Source organism: Erythranthe guttata, chromosome 14 (genome assembly GCF_056151865.1).
Source record: "Erythranthe guttata isolate IM_541 chromosome 14, IM_541, whole genome shotgun sequence".
NCBI classification, from domain to species: Eukaryota; Viridiplantae; Streptophyta; class Magnoliopsida; order Lamiales; family Phrymaceae; genus Erythranthe; species Erythranthe guttata.
The window spans coordinates 17,586,463-17,603,845 of record NC_142546.1 but is presented as its reverse complement, the minus strand read 5'-3'; the positions used below and the strand labels follow the sequence as shown (position 1 = coordinate 17,603,845).

Genomic DNA, 17,383 nt, shown 5'->3' with positions numbered 1-17,383 from the left:
GAAAATGATAATAGGTACTTATATTACTGTAGGAAATTGTTGGTCTCCGATGATTTTTTTAAAACATGAAGAAGATGTAGTTGTGTTGCACCAACTCATGTTTAATCTCAGTCTATTTTTCTTAATGTCCATGCACATTTTTCCTCAAAATAACCATCGTCGTTTGACTCACTCGCACAATAATACCCGAACTTATAGTTTGGTAGGAAGAACACCTTTGCAACTCGAGTATTTGGGTACAATAGTTGGTTTGAATGATGTTACATGTCGTGATAATCTTAGAATGGACTTACAAACTTTCTACCGCATGTGTTACGTTTTAGAAAATGTTGGTGGTCTTAAAGAAAATAGAAATGTCTCTATACCCGAGCAAGTTGCAATGTTTCATCAAATTTTAGCCCACCACACAAAAAATGTTGTTCGGAGTCATTTCAACAGATCTGGGTACATTGTAAGCAAACATTTAACCGCGTCCTTCTGACTTTGCTAAAGTTACACAAAATGCTTTTGATTACACTAAAATCCGTTGGTGATAATTGTGAAAATGAAAACGTTACACACTTTAAGATAACCATAAATAATATATAATATCACCGTTGTCGTACGCAGCCGTAATTTGTTTAAATAACGCTGTACATTTGTTAGATGCTTAAACAATTCCATTTCACAATCCTAACAAATGTATCATCTAGTGCAATTCCGAATAAGTGGTGGTATTTTTCATTATTTAACCTAAGTTTAGGTATTTTTTGTAATTTACACAGTATATTATACATAATCACACACACGCATGCGTACATGTACTTAGGAAATAATTATTTAACCTTATTAACAAATAAATCACTGTAGCATATAACTTCCCACCAAATCGGGCGTCGTAATCTGTTTGTGGAGTAAATTACACTCTGTACCTTTCCAGCAAACCAAAACCACTCTTGCCCGTCTCTCTCTTCAAGTTGCGTGCATTGAAAACCCAAATTAACAGAAACAAATCACTTTATAGAGAGAGAGAGAGCAGAAGTGAACACGCCTTATCCTTTCTCTCTCCTCTGTTTCTCTCTCTACAAGCAGAATTCAAAATTGGAGTTCAATGGAATCAGCAGTATCTTTCAGAATGTTTTCCCTCTCCCCCTTTCATCTTCGCGCTCGCAGCAGCCGCTTCAACCTCTTGTCCATTTCTCGCCAATTTCCCCGCAATTTCAGCCATCTCCCCAATTTTCCCACCAAATTAAATCGTCACCGAATCCTCCGAATATCCGCCTCCATAACCGCCAAGCCTTCGTCGGAGCTCCGGCGGAAGCACAGTAAAAGCTCCGACCCCAACGACAACAAGCTCTTGGCCCTTCGCGAGCTTTTTTCTAGGCCCAACATCAACATCGATGCCTACATCATTCCCTCCCAGGACGCTCATCAGGTTTTTAAAATTCAATTTTGTGATAATCTTCATTGTTGCCACTTGATTTGTTCTGAATATTTTCCTGTTGCTGAATTTTGTGTGCTTAATTAGCTTCTGGAGTTGATTGTTAATGTCGATAATGAACTCGAGTTTTTTCAAGTGAGATTCATTCATTTTCCAGGCTCTTTCTGTAATGAGTTCTCAACTTTGGAATAGAGCCTTTTCATGGTTTCCATCTATGTGGAGAGATAATAAAAAAAAATGGTTGGAGAAAGAGCTGTACTGCTTATCTCATTCCCTTTTTGTTGAAGTTGCCAGCTTTGCAGTCGAATCATCTTATTGTTTCTTGTAAAAGATTCAATTTGCATCTGTTGGTGTTGATTAACATTGGGTTTTTATGCCAAAGATCTGAACATTTCGTGTGAAGATGCGCTCCTAGTCTTTAGCAAACATCTTAATCTTCTACGTAAAACGTTGAATTAGCAATTTTATGTGACTATTTTAGCAGATTTGTTTTCTCCGTTCGTGGTATATTATGGTTGCAGTCGCAAATTTTTTTAATACTATTACTCTTGATTTCAGAGCGAGTTTATTGCCGAGTGTTATACAAGGAGAGCATACATATCAGGTTTTACTGGCAGCGCAGGCACTGCTGTTGTCACAAAAGATAAAGCAGCTCTCTGGACAGATGGTCGATACTTCCTCCAGGTGTGATATATGGACGACCATTATCACTGTTTTTGACTTCTTATGAACTATGCTAGGATTTAACTTTTTTATTTTATTTTGTTAGTGATGATGTCATATTTGCTGCTAACAGGCTGAGCAGCAGTTGACTTCTGGCTGGAGTCTCATGAGGGCCGGAAATCTTGGAGTACCAACTAGAAGTGAGTGGCTAAATGGTGTCATGGCACCTGGTAGCAGAATTGGTATAGATCCTGTGAGTAAATATTCTAGTTCTCAGTTTCTCACCTTATGTTCCAAAGATGCTTATTTCGGTTCCAACTTTCTAAATTTTCAGACAGAGTAGTGGCCTTCTAAATTTGAATGAACTGTTTGAGTACATACCATTTAGTGATGTAATCTACGTAAAATGACATTTATCCATGATATCATTTACGATCGAATTAAAAAATCTACTGGTTTAGATGTGTTTGGTGTAAGTTGGGTCGCTTTTGCTAGTTTTTGGATTGCGCTAAAATTTATGGTTTGTAATTTAGAGTGTTCTTGGTGCACATTTGGTTACGTTTAGAGGGTGTTTTGGGTTTGAATCAATGCCCTCACATATATAGCGGATCGCATTCTATGGTCTGCTTAGGTTGGGGTAAGCTGGGCTCTTTTACAATTTGGGAGTTCTCATGATTAGGCTATTGAATTTCAAGGATGGGTTAAAAAACATTTCATACGAAGAAGAGCAGAATGGCGTACAGTGACTCTTTGTTTTCTTTTGTTTTAGAGCACTAAATCAGTAAATATGCACTTTCCTGTACAGTTATTGAACCGTATATGTCTGGATTAGGCCAATTTTATGGGTCACGCTGGAGTTGTAGGGTTTAGAATTCAGAGAGTTCTTGGTCCAGGTTGGATTTAGAGTGTGTTTGGTGTGGGTTCTAAGTCAATGCCCTCATTTATATAGCAGAAAGCATCATGTGCTCTGCTTTGATTGCGATAAGCTTTTTTTTTTGAGCTTCCTCGCGATTAGTCTATTAATTTTGAAAAATGGATTGAGAAACATTCATATGAAAGAAGACCAGAATGAGTTATATATCCACTCTTCTTTTTCCTTTGTTTTTAGAGCAATAAAATTTGTACTTTTCAGCACTACTATTGAACATTAGCCTGTAATAGTCATAAACTCTATATATTATGCGTATTTAGCGGTGTTGTACTAGAATTTGATTAATGTCTAATTGCAAAGGGATGTGGGAGAGTGCATTTTACCTTGTTTCCTCCTTTCTCCAAATTTAGTTGCCATACATTTTATACGAAGCCATTACCGTAAAACCCTCGAATTGGTATAACAGTTTGTTTGGCCAAATCATTTTTTGTTGTGTTGGTAATGTTTCATAATCTTAATGATGGTCAGCGAATTCTGCATTTTGGGGCAATGTATAAAATTTGGACTTTTCCTTTTCTAGTATTATAAATGAATTTTTTTTAGGAGGGCAAAAAGCCCTTTGCCTATGTCAATCGAGTCAAGTTGGCCTGGATCCTGCATGTACAGTCCACATATTTTTTTAGTTAGTCCAAATAGATTTGAAACAAAAATTTGAGTACCTACACCAAAGCTCATCAATTTGTGAGTTGAGATTGAGCCTATTAATACTCAACGGAATGGGCTTGCTTATGAGCCGCTCGAAGCCGGGCTCTTGTAGTGTGCTCATAAGAGTACACTATTCGCCTCGGGATATTTTTTACATAACAAGGCAATATTTTGTCTTTGTATTGGGGTTTACATTAGTTTTGCTAGGTCCACCCAAATACTGATCGACCTGTGCTTCCTAGAATAACTGTACGAGTATACCCCTTGCTCAAATATCTAATTATTGTTGTTTATTTTTATGCATCATTTATAATAATTTTTTTCTTTGAACCTGTTCTTGTTATGCTTCCTTTATATGTTTTCTCGACCTCTATCTGTGTGCATGTGCAATTTATGATTTCATTCTTTCTTCAGTTGCATGCATCTATCTGATCCTAGTATTCCACCTTCCTATTGGATTCTGTGAAGGGTTCAGTTCCTGTTTTCTTCCGATGCTGCAGAAGAACTGAAAGAAGCCATATCTCAAAAAAATCACGAGTTGGTGTACTTGTATGACATCAATCTTGTGGATGAGATATGGAAGGAGTCCAGACCAAAGCCTCCAAACAAACATGTTAGAGTGCATGACATGAAATATGCTGGCGTAGATGTCTCTTCCAAGCTGTCCTCGTTGAGGTCTGAACTAACTAATGCTGGTTCATCTGCGATTGTTATCTCTATGCTGGATGAGATTGCATGGCTGTTGAACTTGGTAATGTACTCATCTCTTTATTATTAATGCTCTTAGAAAAACCTGAATTCAATTGATTATGATATGAGTGAACCGCCTCCCAAACAAACTCACAAATACAAGGAAAACATCACCTAATAAGGTGCACCAAGGGAAAGCTTGCCTAAATTATTCTTACCCGATTCTGTTTGTTGTGGGAAAAGAAATTTTTGAAATATACACGAACACAGTAAGCCTAAAACAATATGAAGGTTGTTTCGTGACAGCTGTCATTGAGAAATATCGCAGGCATCCAAAATAACAGGTAGCGTTGTACCTAGTGATATGTGAAATCAATACTTGAATATTCAAATATTGTTCAGTTTAGGTAACAAAAGGTTCTTTTTGTGCCTTGTATTTTGCATTGCAAATAATTAAAGCTTTTTACATTATCTTTTATTACTCTCTTGTAGCTGAAATATTGATAGGAAACCAAAATGAAAAACAAATGTTCAATTTTTAGTTCCTACCATTTGCCTGAGGAGTCAAAATTTCTGATGGAAGATTGTTTCTCAAGTCCTTTCATCCTCTCCTTTTAAATTATTCTTACCATTATCATTTTTTAACTTATCCCAGAATATTGAGTTTTTATTTTATTTATCTTACTATTTACTAATGATTAGGGTAATCGAGAATCGCGACGAATTATTATATATATCATGCCAATAGTTGAACTTCTGAAATGGAAAAAATCCTATTGGGCCAAGAGTCAAGTTTAATTGATTTATGCCACTCCTTTAGGTCACCCTTTCTGCTCAACTCATAAGCATGTTTTACGAAAACACAATAGTAAATTTTCAAATCCGAGATCCTATTTCTATTAGACTATATTTTATTTCTTCTTTTTGTCTGGGATAAAATAAAAAACTGACTTGTTCCAATGATAATTGAATAGAAGCAGCAAATCATCTGATATGAGATGATTGCTTTTCAATTTGTAAATACTAATGCTTTTCTTACATTCAAAAGTTTAGGTTGGTTTTCGTTCCTTTCATTAGTTATCTCAGATCGTAAGCCTTCAAGCATCATTAAATGCCTTTCGGTTGATACATCAATTGGAATATTATATCTTTTAATTGTAAATGATTCAGGGATATTGAAAAGAATGCATCTCAATTGTGCTTTCACTCAATGTTAGATGCATTATGACTCTGCCTTGTCGTATGTTTTTTTGTAATACCAATAAGCCTGAAATTTTGCTGAACTTATTTCTCACTATTGTCTCCTTTTCACCGGTAAATGCGTTTTGTTTTTCACAGAGAGGTAGCGACATACCACATTCACCGGTCATGTACGCATATTTAATCGTAGAGATTGATGGAGCAAAATTATTTATAGATGAAGCCAAAATCAACTCTGATGTGATGCATTACTTGAAGAATGCTGGAATAGAGTTGAGACCATATGAATCCATTCTTTCCGAAATTGAAAGGTCAGTTTTGGAGTAGTGTTACCCTTTTGTTTGTGTCTGCTTAGTTCTACTTCACTAAATTGCTGTGTACTTTTACAAATGCACTAATAGTTTTATGAAATTAAAAGTTGCATGCTAATCTCAATGATTGAAGTGGATGGGAACATCAAAGCAGAAAATTATATGATTTGGAATTAGTTTGTACAAAACAAAGTCTTCCGAATAATGGAACAACCCTCTCCAAAAAAAGAAAAGAAAAAAACTCTATTTCTCCTGAGAGTTTAGCTAGTTATAAGGATCTTACTTGTAGACGTTCTCTGTGTAAAATGGTTATACTGAAGCATATTTCTATTGCAGTTTGGCTGAAAAAGGGGCGTGTCTTTGGTTGGATACATCATCTGTTAGTGCTGCTATTGTGAACACTTATAAATGTGCATGTGACAAGTATTTTGGCACCGCTGGAACTGTTAACAAAAAGAACACAGAAGCGCTAAATGGTACAGACGGTACATCTTGTGGACCCAGTTATGTGTATAGGAGCTCACCTATTTCTCTGGCTAAAGCTGTGAAAAATGAAGCTGAATTAGAAGGAATGCGTAATTCTCATCTAAGGTGATTACAGTTGCAAATTTTTGCTTATTTCAATTACTCATGGCACTCCACTTTTTCATGATGAATTTATTTTTTTATTATTAAAAAATTTATTGCCTTTATGGACTTTAATTTTCTCTCTCTGTCTTTGTTCGACTATCAACTGATCCACTTTCCCCAAGGAGTGAGTTAACACCTGACTTCACTTGAAGTTATGTTTATTGAGTTATAGATAGATACTATGGATTATCAGATTTTGATTAGCCCCGATGCTATTAATTTTACAGATGGTTTATAAAGATCAAGTGTGACCAATTTTCTGCAGGGATGCAGCCGCTCTAGCACAATTCTGGACATGGCTGGAGGAGGAAATCAGCAATGGTGTCATTTTGACAGAAGTAGATGTTGCGGACAAACTTCTTGAATTCCGTTCCAAGCAAAATGGCTTTGTTGATACAAGTTTTGATACAATAAGTGGTACATACTCTCCTAACTTGTTGACTTTTTAACATATCGTCTTTCAATTCTTGGGGTACTCTGGTTTGCTCAGTAACATAGCTATTCTAGAATGGAGCCTAAGTGTGTTATAACACTGGGTTTTATGGGGGAATAGATCCAAAACCAAATGTGTGATGGCCATCACCAAAGAGCTGTCATTAGCTATTGTTTGACATGCCAGCTAACTGGTATATAAGCTGGGCCTTGTGCCAAATTACGAGGCTAATTGTTGTCAATAACAAAAGCATCTCGTTTGTTAAATAGTTGGACATGAACAGTGGTCGAACTTACGTAGACCTGTTCAGTCTGGCAGTTCCTTGCTCAAATTAAAATTGTCAAAGCTGGTGTTTTGGTGTTTGCTATGGGTACTTCTACAGACAAATAGTTCAATGCTATTTTATTTGATTCTTTTTATGAATTGCTACTTCGAAATATCTGTACAAGAGAGGCATTTTCACTGTGCTTTTCTAATATAAAGAGAGATTGGTTCTAACCTACTACTTATGATAAAAGGTCACAAGTGGAGAATGCAAAAAATATTATGCATTATTAAATCCTATCAAATCATATTTTTCAATTATTCCCACTCGTGTTATTCCTGGAAAAAAATCTAAAGGGATCGGAGCAAAAATCCATACTGGACAGATGTAGAAATATAGTACTTCAGACTTGGAGATACTTTTTGTATGCCTTATTACGGAACATTTGACAGGGTTCTTTTGAATTGGATGAGTTGCATGCATTATAAGCTTCAGTAGTTTCATGCAGAATTATATATCAACTTATTTCTTTTAATTACAATGCAAAATTGGTTACTAACTTAATTTTCCTCAATCAAACTTACTATGCCCAAATGTTTTTTTTGCAGCTTCTGGTGCAAATGGTGCTATCATACATTACAAGCCAGAGCCTAACAGTTGTAGCATTGTAGATGCTGAGAAACTTTTTCTACTGGACAGTGGAGCTCAGTTTATTGATGGAACAACTGACATCACCCGAACAGTTCATTTTGGCGAACCTTCTTCTTGGCAAAAAGAATGTTTTACCAGAGTTCTTCAGGTATCGATCATTTATTGGTTATTCGTTCCACTTTATCTACATTATAAGTGTATTCTTTTTAGACGTGTATTCTCTTTGATCTGTATTAGAAAATAAACTAATAAATAATTCACACTTTCGGCAGGGTCATATTGCGCTTGATCAGGCTATTTTTCCCGAAAATTACCCTGGTTTTGTATTGGATGCCTTTGCAAGATCGTCACTGTGGAAGATTGGACTTGATTACCGTCATGGTATCTGTCACACTTTACTGTATACTTATTGCTACAATGTGTTTTGACTGTTTCTTTTGATTCAAGTAGATTTGCTAAATTATCGACTGTCTTTCATCCAAACTTTAGGTACTGGTCATGGTGTAGGAGCTGCGTTGAATGTTCACGAAGGCCCTCAAAGTATCAGCTTCCGATTTGGAAACATGACTCCGCTATTGAAAGGCATGGTTGTGAGCAACGAACCTGGATACTATGAAGACCATGCATTTGGCATTAGGATTGAAGTATGTTTTCATCTCTTTCTTGAACTATTGAATTATGAATAGATAGCAATAATATCAGAGGTATCTGATAACTCTGCTTTAACAACTGTAGATAACTTTTTTTTTTTTTTTTGAATTGGAAATCTGACTTGATAATCCAATAGATTTAAGAACATGAGAAAAAAATATGGAAATACAAACTTAAGCAACTTCGATCCTCTGATCGAAGACCAGAACTACTGGTTTTTGGCTTCTGCACGGTCGACATTGAAGTAGGATTGTTATATGTTTTAGGTTTAAACCTTTCAAGAGTTAATTTGGAACAGGGCCCAGCAAAACCGAATATATGCCAAGCAAATTTCAAATTCTTTCCTTAATATGTTTTGTTACGATTTTGTTTTCCATCGTTCTTTCAGAATCTCCTTTACGTGAAAGAAGTTAGCACACCAAATCGCTTCGGAGGACTGGATTATTTGGGATTTGAGAAGCTCACATATGTTCCTATTCAGGTATTTCGACTAGCTTATTGAAATCAAGTTCTAATAATGCATTAGAAATTTGTTGATGTACATAAATCATTATGCTTCATACTTGCTCAATGGTACAAGTACAACATGAATATATATTTTTTATGTTCAATATATTCGGCTGATACTGAATCTGATCTTAGACCGTATCAGTAGATCTTTGACCCGTAGTTCTTCCTTCACATTATGCAGACAAAATTGATCGACTTATCAATAGTTTCTGCCACGGAGATAGATTGGCTCAATGATTACCACAAACAAGTATGGGAGAAGGTAAGCAAATGTCTGAATTTTACTGCAGTTCAAAATGTCTCCTCGACGTTTGCTTGCTGGTTACATGTCAACTTAATTTATAGCTTTATTCAGCATTTGTTTTCCCTTTCCGAGTCTCATTTCATTAATATATAAACACTCTGCCGTACTATTTTCGATCAGTCTTTACGGGGTCACTGGCATCTTGTAGAATTTGTTTTTTTTTTGAACTTTTCGGTACTTCTTAGTGCACACCCAATTACGACCCATTTTCTCGCAAAAAATGTTTTTCAAGTATTCTCTAAAAAACTTAAACTTACACACGATCCATTTTTTAAAGTTGTCTCGTTTTATCTACAGGTTTCTCCATTATTGGACGGTCCGGCACAACAGTGGCTCTGGAATAATACGAGGCCACTCATAAAACACTAGTGCAACCAATTCACCGGATGTGTACAAGAAATAATTACGGTTTGCTGATGGAACGAAGATCGACCAATGGGAAGAGCTTTTTCCATATAGCCGAAACTGTATGGTAAGGTTTGTGTGAATAGATGGATCACGAGACTGGAAACTCTCTAGTAGGAATCGATAACTAGCTACGTATATAACTGTGTTATCTAAAGTTTCATTTAGTTGATCACCATGTATATTTATTGTACCCTAAAAAAATAAATAAATCATATTTATTGTCTATTGATGAAAATCTTGCATGCCATAAAATTGTGTTATGTAATTCGGCTTCTCATTGTTACTTGGAAATGCTTTGAAAACATGTTTTTGTTAGACTAGAAAGGTGCACGTTGCACGTGCAACTCGTCACGAGTGCATTTGGATTTGAGCACAGATTTTTTAAGAAAGATCATATAAAAGTGAAATGTATATAGAATCCACCACAACAACTAAAAAATAAATCAAAATTAGAGCTGAGAATATAAATTTCATTGTCAAACAAATCAATCTGAATAAGCTCGATTTATTGTTATTTAACTTCATAGAACCCTTTTCTTTAACGAAATTATGAAATTTTCTGACTCGGTTACAGTTAAATTATGCAACGAGCTAAAACTAGAAATAGAAAGTGAACTGGAATGGTACGAAAATGATATATATACTTCAACAAAACGAATTATAAGATAGATGAAGCAATCCGGGAAGCTCAAACACAGAAAAAGCTTTGAGAATTATAGCTTCAAGTACTGATCAGAAGAATAAACCCTAAAGCCAAATCAGATAAACGGCTCTAACGTCTACTTGCCTTATTTATACTTGGTTATAAATAGAAAATGCTAATCCAGCTAAAAACGTAATAACGCTTAACGAGAGAGGGGAGCTGAAAGGCGCTTTCAGCCTCTCTACCACGTGTCGTCATCTCTTATTGGATGAATTTAAATAACGATTAACTAAAAGAAGCGTGAACGCGTTTTAATGTCTTTGCATTTTAAAACATAAAATTGATAATCACAGAGTCTTCTTCCTCCCTTGCAGAGTCTTTTTCTCCCCCCTCAGCTTTCTTCTACTACTCTCCTCTTCTCCTACTTAAATCCAGGAAGCTCAATTTTGCACGTAACAATTGCCCCTCCTGAAAATGTCTCTGTCCTCAAGGACATAGAGCTGGAAAACGCTTGTGCATGTCTTCTTAGTCCTCCCACGTACAGTCTTCTTCTGTTGTATTCAACCACTTGATCAACACCTGTGTAACAACAACAACAGTCTTGTTGTTCCTTAGTACCAACCTGCGATCAACAATAGCTTCAGGTTCAAGAATAATTTGCCCGTGTGTAGTGATATATGTGGGCAAATGTTTTTGACTGATGGTGCCGATCTTCTTCAATTGAGAAACATGAAAGAGAAATTGTTGTCGTTTCAAGAATTATTATTATTATTATTGTTGTTGTTGTTGTTGTTGTTGTTGTTATTATTATTATTATTATTATTATTATTATTATTATTATTATTATTATTATTTGCACAAAAAAGCGAAATCCCTCGCCCCTAGGGCCCCCATCCCTTGGCCCGACAAAGATTGATGGAGGAATGTAAATCATGGTAACTCAACGGCCCGTTAAGGTAGCGGACCCGGACCTGGTGCCCACAAGGAACCAACCCTCATTGGAGTTGAAATTCCCACACTGCGGCTGACAGGATTCGATCCTAGGACCTTGCACCAACTTACCACCTCCGGAACCAGTTGAGCTACACCCATGCGGGCTAATTATTATTATTATTATTAGAAGAAGAAGAAGAAAGAGAAATTGGGAGGAGAGAGAGTGTAGATATTAATGAGGAGAGAGAAATGAGTTGGTGGAATAAAATATATAGGTTAGTTAGTAGGTTTTAGTAGGTTTGAAAATTGAAAAAATTATGAATAGTGTATTTCCAATAGAAATTTGAGAAGAAAAATGAGATTTTCTGGATAAAATTATCAAACAAACATGATCTCAGTTTTATGAATAATATAAAACTGGAAATTTGTTTTTGAAATAGAAACAAACATCCCCTAGAATTCTTTGGCAGTTCCTATGTATAGGAAACTTCTCCAACCTTTCGGAGAACCTTGTAAGGTCCAAAAAAACCTTGTTGAGAGCTTATGATATGCATTGGCTCTCACAGATTGCTGTCTATACGGTTGCGGTTTGATAAAAACCCAATCTCCCAAGGTAACTAACCATTGTATTCCCAAACCTAAGTCAGAACTTCTTAGGGGTAAGGTCATCACTTCTGCATTGAATTCTACACCATGCATTTTCCAACAAATGAAATTTAAGCACTTATACTTACTGATAATCTTGTTACCTCTTCTAACAATTCCATTACATACATTTGCCTTTTCTTTGTGATGATCCTTAGAGTACTTTTCATCACACAGAAAACAAAGGCCCTTGGCTTTCCTTTCATGCACTTCATTATACTCAATCTTCTTGATGGAATAATTGGGTTGGTGGGGCGTCTGTTTGGGTTGTGGTAAGGTATTGGTTGGGGTTGGGAAGGATAGTTGTTTCTAGGAGAAGGGGAATTATTAAATTGTCGGCTTATAGGTAAAGGTTGGGGTTTGTTTTAAGTGTAATTGGCTCGAATTGGGGCGAGGTTGTGGGTTCTTTTGTGGGTCAGATTAAGGGTTTGTTCTTTGGGTTTGGCTAGGCTTCTTGGATTTGAACATTCGAATCTTTGAAGACAATGAGGTAGGTCTATGCAATTTAGCAACATGTCAAATTGATTCAGTTACTCCTGTAATGAGTCAGTTTGTTTAAGATTCATCAACTCCGACATTGAATCCTCATATAATAGGGTGCCAAATCGATTGTTCAATGTTTGAATATACTCTTCCCAATTAGACAATCCTCTCGTAATTCTGGATCTTATGTATGTCTGGTGCAACTGCATTTCAATTCCTTCTAAGTGCATGGATGCAAGTGTAACAACAAGTTCTTATCTGTGATTTAGACAAACAAGAAATACGTGCACAAAGATAATTTATTGAATTAAAATTAAATATTGCGGGTTACAAACTCTAATTTAATCATATGATTCTTCTCTTAAGGACAATATATGTTGACTTTGAATTTCGAAGTCGGGTCGTTGACTTGATTTTCTCCGGATTTGATTTTGGACTTGAATAACGTTTTCCGAGGGTCTTGCGACTTGAATCTCGGATCGAACGCTGAACTTTGACGAGCTTTGACTTGAAGATCTTGGAGTTCTTGATGGATTTGGCCATTCAATATTCCTTTGATCTTCATGACGAGCTTTGACTTGAAGATCTTGGAGTTCTTGATGGATTTGGCCATTCAATATTCCTTCGATCTTCATTTGTCGAAGAATGCCCTCGATTTGATGAAGAACGCTTGAGATGATGTAGAGAGAATTTTCTCCTTCTTGACTTGTGTTTTGAATTGTGTAGAGAGGGTCCCTATTTATAGAGGTAGAATAAGAGTTCTTGATAACCTTCTTTGATGACGTGGCACGATTTGATTGACTCTCTTTAAATTGATATTTATCTCTTATAAATTGAAAGAGAAGAAATAATCCTATTGGCCAATAGTTAATTGATAATTATCTCTTATAAATTGGAAGAGAAGAAATAATCCTATTGGTCAATAATTAATTGATAATTATCTCTTATAGCTTGGAAAAGAAGAAATAATCCTATTGGCTAAAGATTAATTGATATTTCTCCATGACTTATTTTGCAAGACAAATTATAATCTTGGAATTCAATTTTAATATAAAATAAATATATTAAAATTTAGGCGTCTACAACAAGTTTCACTTTAGAACTGTTTGGAGTTTCATCCACGTTGAAGAATTGTTCGCATCGGTAGACCCAGCCGTGTAAATCTGTGCCATCAAACATGGGAAATTCTACTGGTGAGCATGTAATTGGACCTCTATTTCCCCGACCTGGATCTCTGGGTTCTGTCCCCGGCGAGTTTGAGTTTGGTGTGTTCATCAACCCATCGTTGCTCTCATTGCCTCCATAATTTTAGATGTTTCAACCTTGCTCCTTTCATTAGTGTTCACCATCGCATGTATTGTTCACTCCTAATATCCATATGATTACTTACATTCGCCATATGTGTCCCATCCGCCACTACATACCACTGTCCTCAAATAATTTAGAGCCGTCCAGGATCGATGACTCTGATACCACTTGCAACGAGCTAAAACGAGAAATAGAAAGTGAACTGGAATGGAACGAAAATGAGATATATACTTCAACAAAACGAATTACAAGATAGATGAAGCCAATCCGGGAAGCTCAAACACAGAAAAAACTTCAAGAATTATAGCTTCAAGTACTGAACAAAATCTCAACGAAGAAGACAAAGATAAACCTTGAAGCCAAATCTGATAAACGAATCTAACGTCTACTTGCCTTATTTATACTAGGTTATAAATCGAAAGTGCTAATCCAACTAAAAACGTAATAGCACTCAACGAGAGAGAGGAGCCGAAAGGCGCTTTCAGCTGAGTTCCTTTATGCCACGTGTCATCATCTTATTTGTTGAATTTAAATAACAATTAACTAAAAGAAGAGTGAACGCGTTTAATGTCTTTCCATTTTAAAACATAAAATCGATAATCGCAGAGTCTTCTTCTTCCCCTTCTCTTGCCTAAATTCGGGAAGCTCAATTTTGCACGTAACAAATTACAGTTGGTCACGGTAGTGGCTATCAATTCTGATATACCTATCGATACCACGCACCCTTGGGTATGATTGTCTCACGTATTCTCAACTTCGTCTTCTGAAATAGTGGAAGCTAAAACAAATATCGAAACTTTCTCACTTCAATATCTATTGGTTAAGGGGGTGGCTAAAACAAAGCTCATTTATTTCTCAGTTTAATACCACCCCAATAAAAATTAGATAAAAAATAAAGGATTAATTGCAAATACCACCCCTGTGTTATCTCTAATTGTCAAATACCCCCCTGTCAAAAAAAAATTCACTGAAACCCCCCTGTGTTAACAAATTCGAAGCTCACTGCACCTACTGTGCTTTTAGGAATTGACTGCGAGTAAAATTACAAAAATACCCTAGGGGTTTTTTCAGCAATTAGTAAAGTATATTTGATTTATAAATATTTTATGTATTAATTTCTTAAAACTTTGTAATTAATTTAATTTTACCAAATTTTATAACATAATTAATTTTAATTTTATAAGCATTTTTTTTTTAATTTGTGATATTAAAAGTTTTTATATGTTTTTACTTTTAATTCTTTTACATTTAAATTACATAGAGACCAAAAAAAAAAAAAAAAAGGAAAAAAGTCTTCTTCTCCCTCCCCCAACCCAACCCCACCACCCAGTTAAACACAGTATCGACATGGCTGCAGATATTTGCAAGACGAAAATTACTAAGTGCAAGACCTTACTTCATACAAGACCAAAATATAAATAAATTTACTAAGATCAAGACTGGAAATTACAAATATAACCCCAATAATAATTTAGATATTATTAATTTAAATTAAGCTAATTGTTATTGCAAGACCAAAAAAAAAATACAAAAAAAAAAAAAAATGAAAAAAAAAAGGAAAAAAGAGAGGGAACTCACTCCCCCAACAAAACACCAATATCTTCTTATTCACCCTCATTTTACACATTTTTTTCCACAAAAAAATCTTCCATATTCTCAAAACCCTTATCACATAAAACCCTCAAATCTTACTAAAACTTGAAAAGAAGGATATTATGGATACACAAGACATAAATATGGAGGATTCTAAGGTCGAAGAACACAAAGAGGCAAAAAATATTGTACTTTGTGATCGTTTTTCTCGTTTTTCGCACCTCATTTCACGTACAAAAAATTCGACATCTACAGGTCGAAATATCCGCTTAATATCGACACAGTAGTGTCGAAAATTTCAACATAATTCGACACTTCTTAACTGTCGAATTATATTGAAATTTTCGACATTCTGGTGTCGATATTAAGCGGATATTTCGACGCTGTTGTGTCGATATTAAGCGGACATTTCGACGCTGTTGTTTGATGTCGAAATTTGATGAAAAAATCGACACTTGTATGTCGAAAATTTTCCAAAAAATCGACAAGTACAAGTCGTTTTTCGTAAAACCGCAACTCCTTCAACAATAGTGCTACAATCGAACCCTAGAATCATCAACTATGTTCTAAACTGACTTGAATTCATTATTCTAACAATAAAATCATGTTTATCACATTTATTTCTCAAAAAAAAGTTAATTCAAAAAGTAATTTCCTTACTTGTTTTTTGTGACATTGTTGTGGCGGGGTTGGGGCAACAACGGACTTCAACGGCGACGGGGAGGTGGTGGACTTCAACGGCGACGGCGACGGCGACGGGGCGACGGTTGAGTGCTGCAATTCCCTTCTTCTTCCCTTCTTCCCTCCTCGTTTTTCAATTCTCAATTCAATTTCTTTTTTCTTTATTTTTTTATTATTTTTTCTTTTTTAAATTGGTCTTGCAAAAGGAAATTAATAAAATAATTTTTATTTTGTTTGTATTTTATTAAGGTTATTATAGTCTTTTTATACTGAATTTAATAAAAAAAATTAATTTGGTCTTGCCCTAAGTAATTTTCGTCTTGCAAATAGTCGCTGCCTATCGACATTTCTCAAGCCCCCGCCCTACCGCTGCCCCACTACCAGCTTACCCCTCCTTCACCACCACTTTCCTTCCAAATCCGCAACCCACGAACAATTAAAATCTTTTCAAATTTGCGAAGTCTTCTCTCCCCAGTTTCACTCTGCCGGTGGCAGCCCCGATCTCAGCAACAAAGGCGGCGACGGCGGCGGCGAGCAGGAGAAGATTTTTTTGGAACCATCTTCACCCATACACAAATCTCTATGTCGCTAAAAATTGGTGGTTCCAGACGGCGGCATTGTCGAGGAAGAGAAATTTGAAGAAGGAATGGGTGGCTGTGGTGCGAGACGCCTGCGGTGGCTGGCGGACCGAACGAGGAAGAGTACTCTTCTTTTCTTTTCTTTTTTAATTATTTTGTAATTTTAGAAATTACAATTTGGTCCTCAGAATTTAGGTTATTCATAATTTAAACCACTCAGTTTTTTTTTAATTTATTAAAGGGGTAACTATGACATTTCACCGTGAAAATAACATAAAAAATCGCACAACCCGCGAGTGAGTGACACGATTTGCCTCCAGGGGCCTCGATGCCCTGACTTTGTTAACACAGGGGGGTTTTGGTGAATTTTTTTTTGACAGGGGGTATTTGACAATTAGAGATAACACAGGGGTGGTATTTGCAATTAACTCAAAAAATAAATAATAAATAGGTAGTGACATTAACACCCTTAGTGAAATGTAATACCACACAAACATAAAAAACATCAAACTTCTTTCTTTAATACCACACACTCAAAACCCTGACACACATCTCCTTCTTCACAAACACCCTACTCCTTTTTCTTCTTATTTACAAATCCTCCAAAAAATCCCAGAATTCAAAGAAATCAAAACCTCACAAAACTTACAAAATGTTAGTTTACATGAAAGGAGAACACATTAAAGTATGTATCCATGTCTTTTTTGAACTTGAAAGTCGATTTTTTTTTGTTTAGAAACTCGTCAATAATTTTAGACACACATAGGTTGATATTTTTGTCAATTTTCGACACCAACTTGTTAAAAA

General features: G+C 35.7%; 1 protein-coding gene across 1 annotated transcript; it reads left to right on the top strand.

The window, feature by feature from the left end:
• The first annotated feature begins 879 nt into the window (after window positions 1-879).
• On the top strand, window positions 880-9,964 carry LOC105960791 (Metallopeptidase M24 family protein). The gene is made up of 13 exons (XM_012985000.2): window positions 880-1,414; window positions 1,979-2,104; window positions 2,217-2,336; window positions 4,135-4,410; window positions 5,688-5,860; window positions 6,197-6,451; window positions 6,756-6,907; window positions 7,797-7,987; window positions 8,112-8,220; window positions 8,329-8,483; window positions 8,879-8,971; window positions 9,182-9,262; window positions 9,602-9,964. The coding sequence occupies exons 1-13, from the start codon at window positions 1,091-1,093 to the stop codon at window positions 9,671-9,673; spliced, it is 2,127 nt and encodes a 708-aa protein (XP_012840454.2). The 5' UTR covers window positions 880-1,090; the 3' UTR covers window positions 9,674-9,964.
• The last annotated feature ends 7,419 nt before the right edge of the window (window positions 9,965-17,383 follow it).

Coding starts and splice junctions, on each gene's coding strand:
- LOC105960791 (XM_012985000.2), top strand. CDS start 1,091: ATGGAATCAGCAGTATCTTTCAGAATGTTTTCCCTCTCCCCCTTTCAT. Junction 1,415..1,978: donor CCTCCCAGGACGCTCATCAG/GTTTTTAAAATT, acceptor TCTTGATTTCAG/AGCGAGTTTATTGCCGAGTG. Junction 8,221..8,328: donor TGGACTTGATTACCGTCATG/GTATCTGTCACA, acceptor TCCAAACTTTAG/GTACTGGTCATGGTGTAGGA.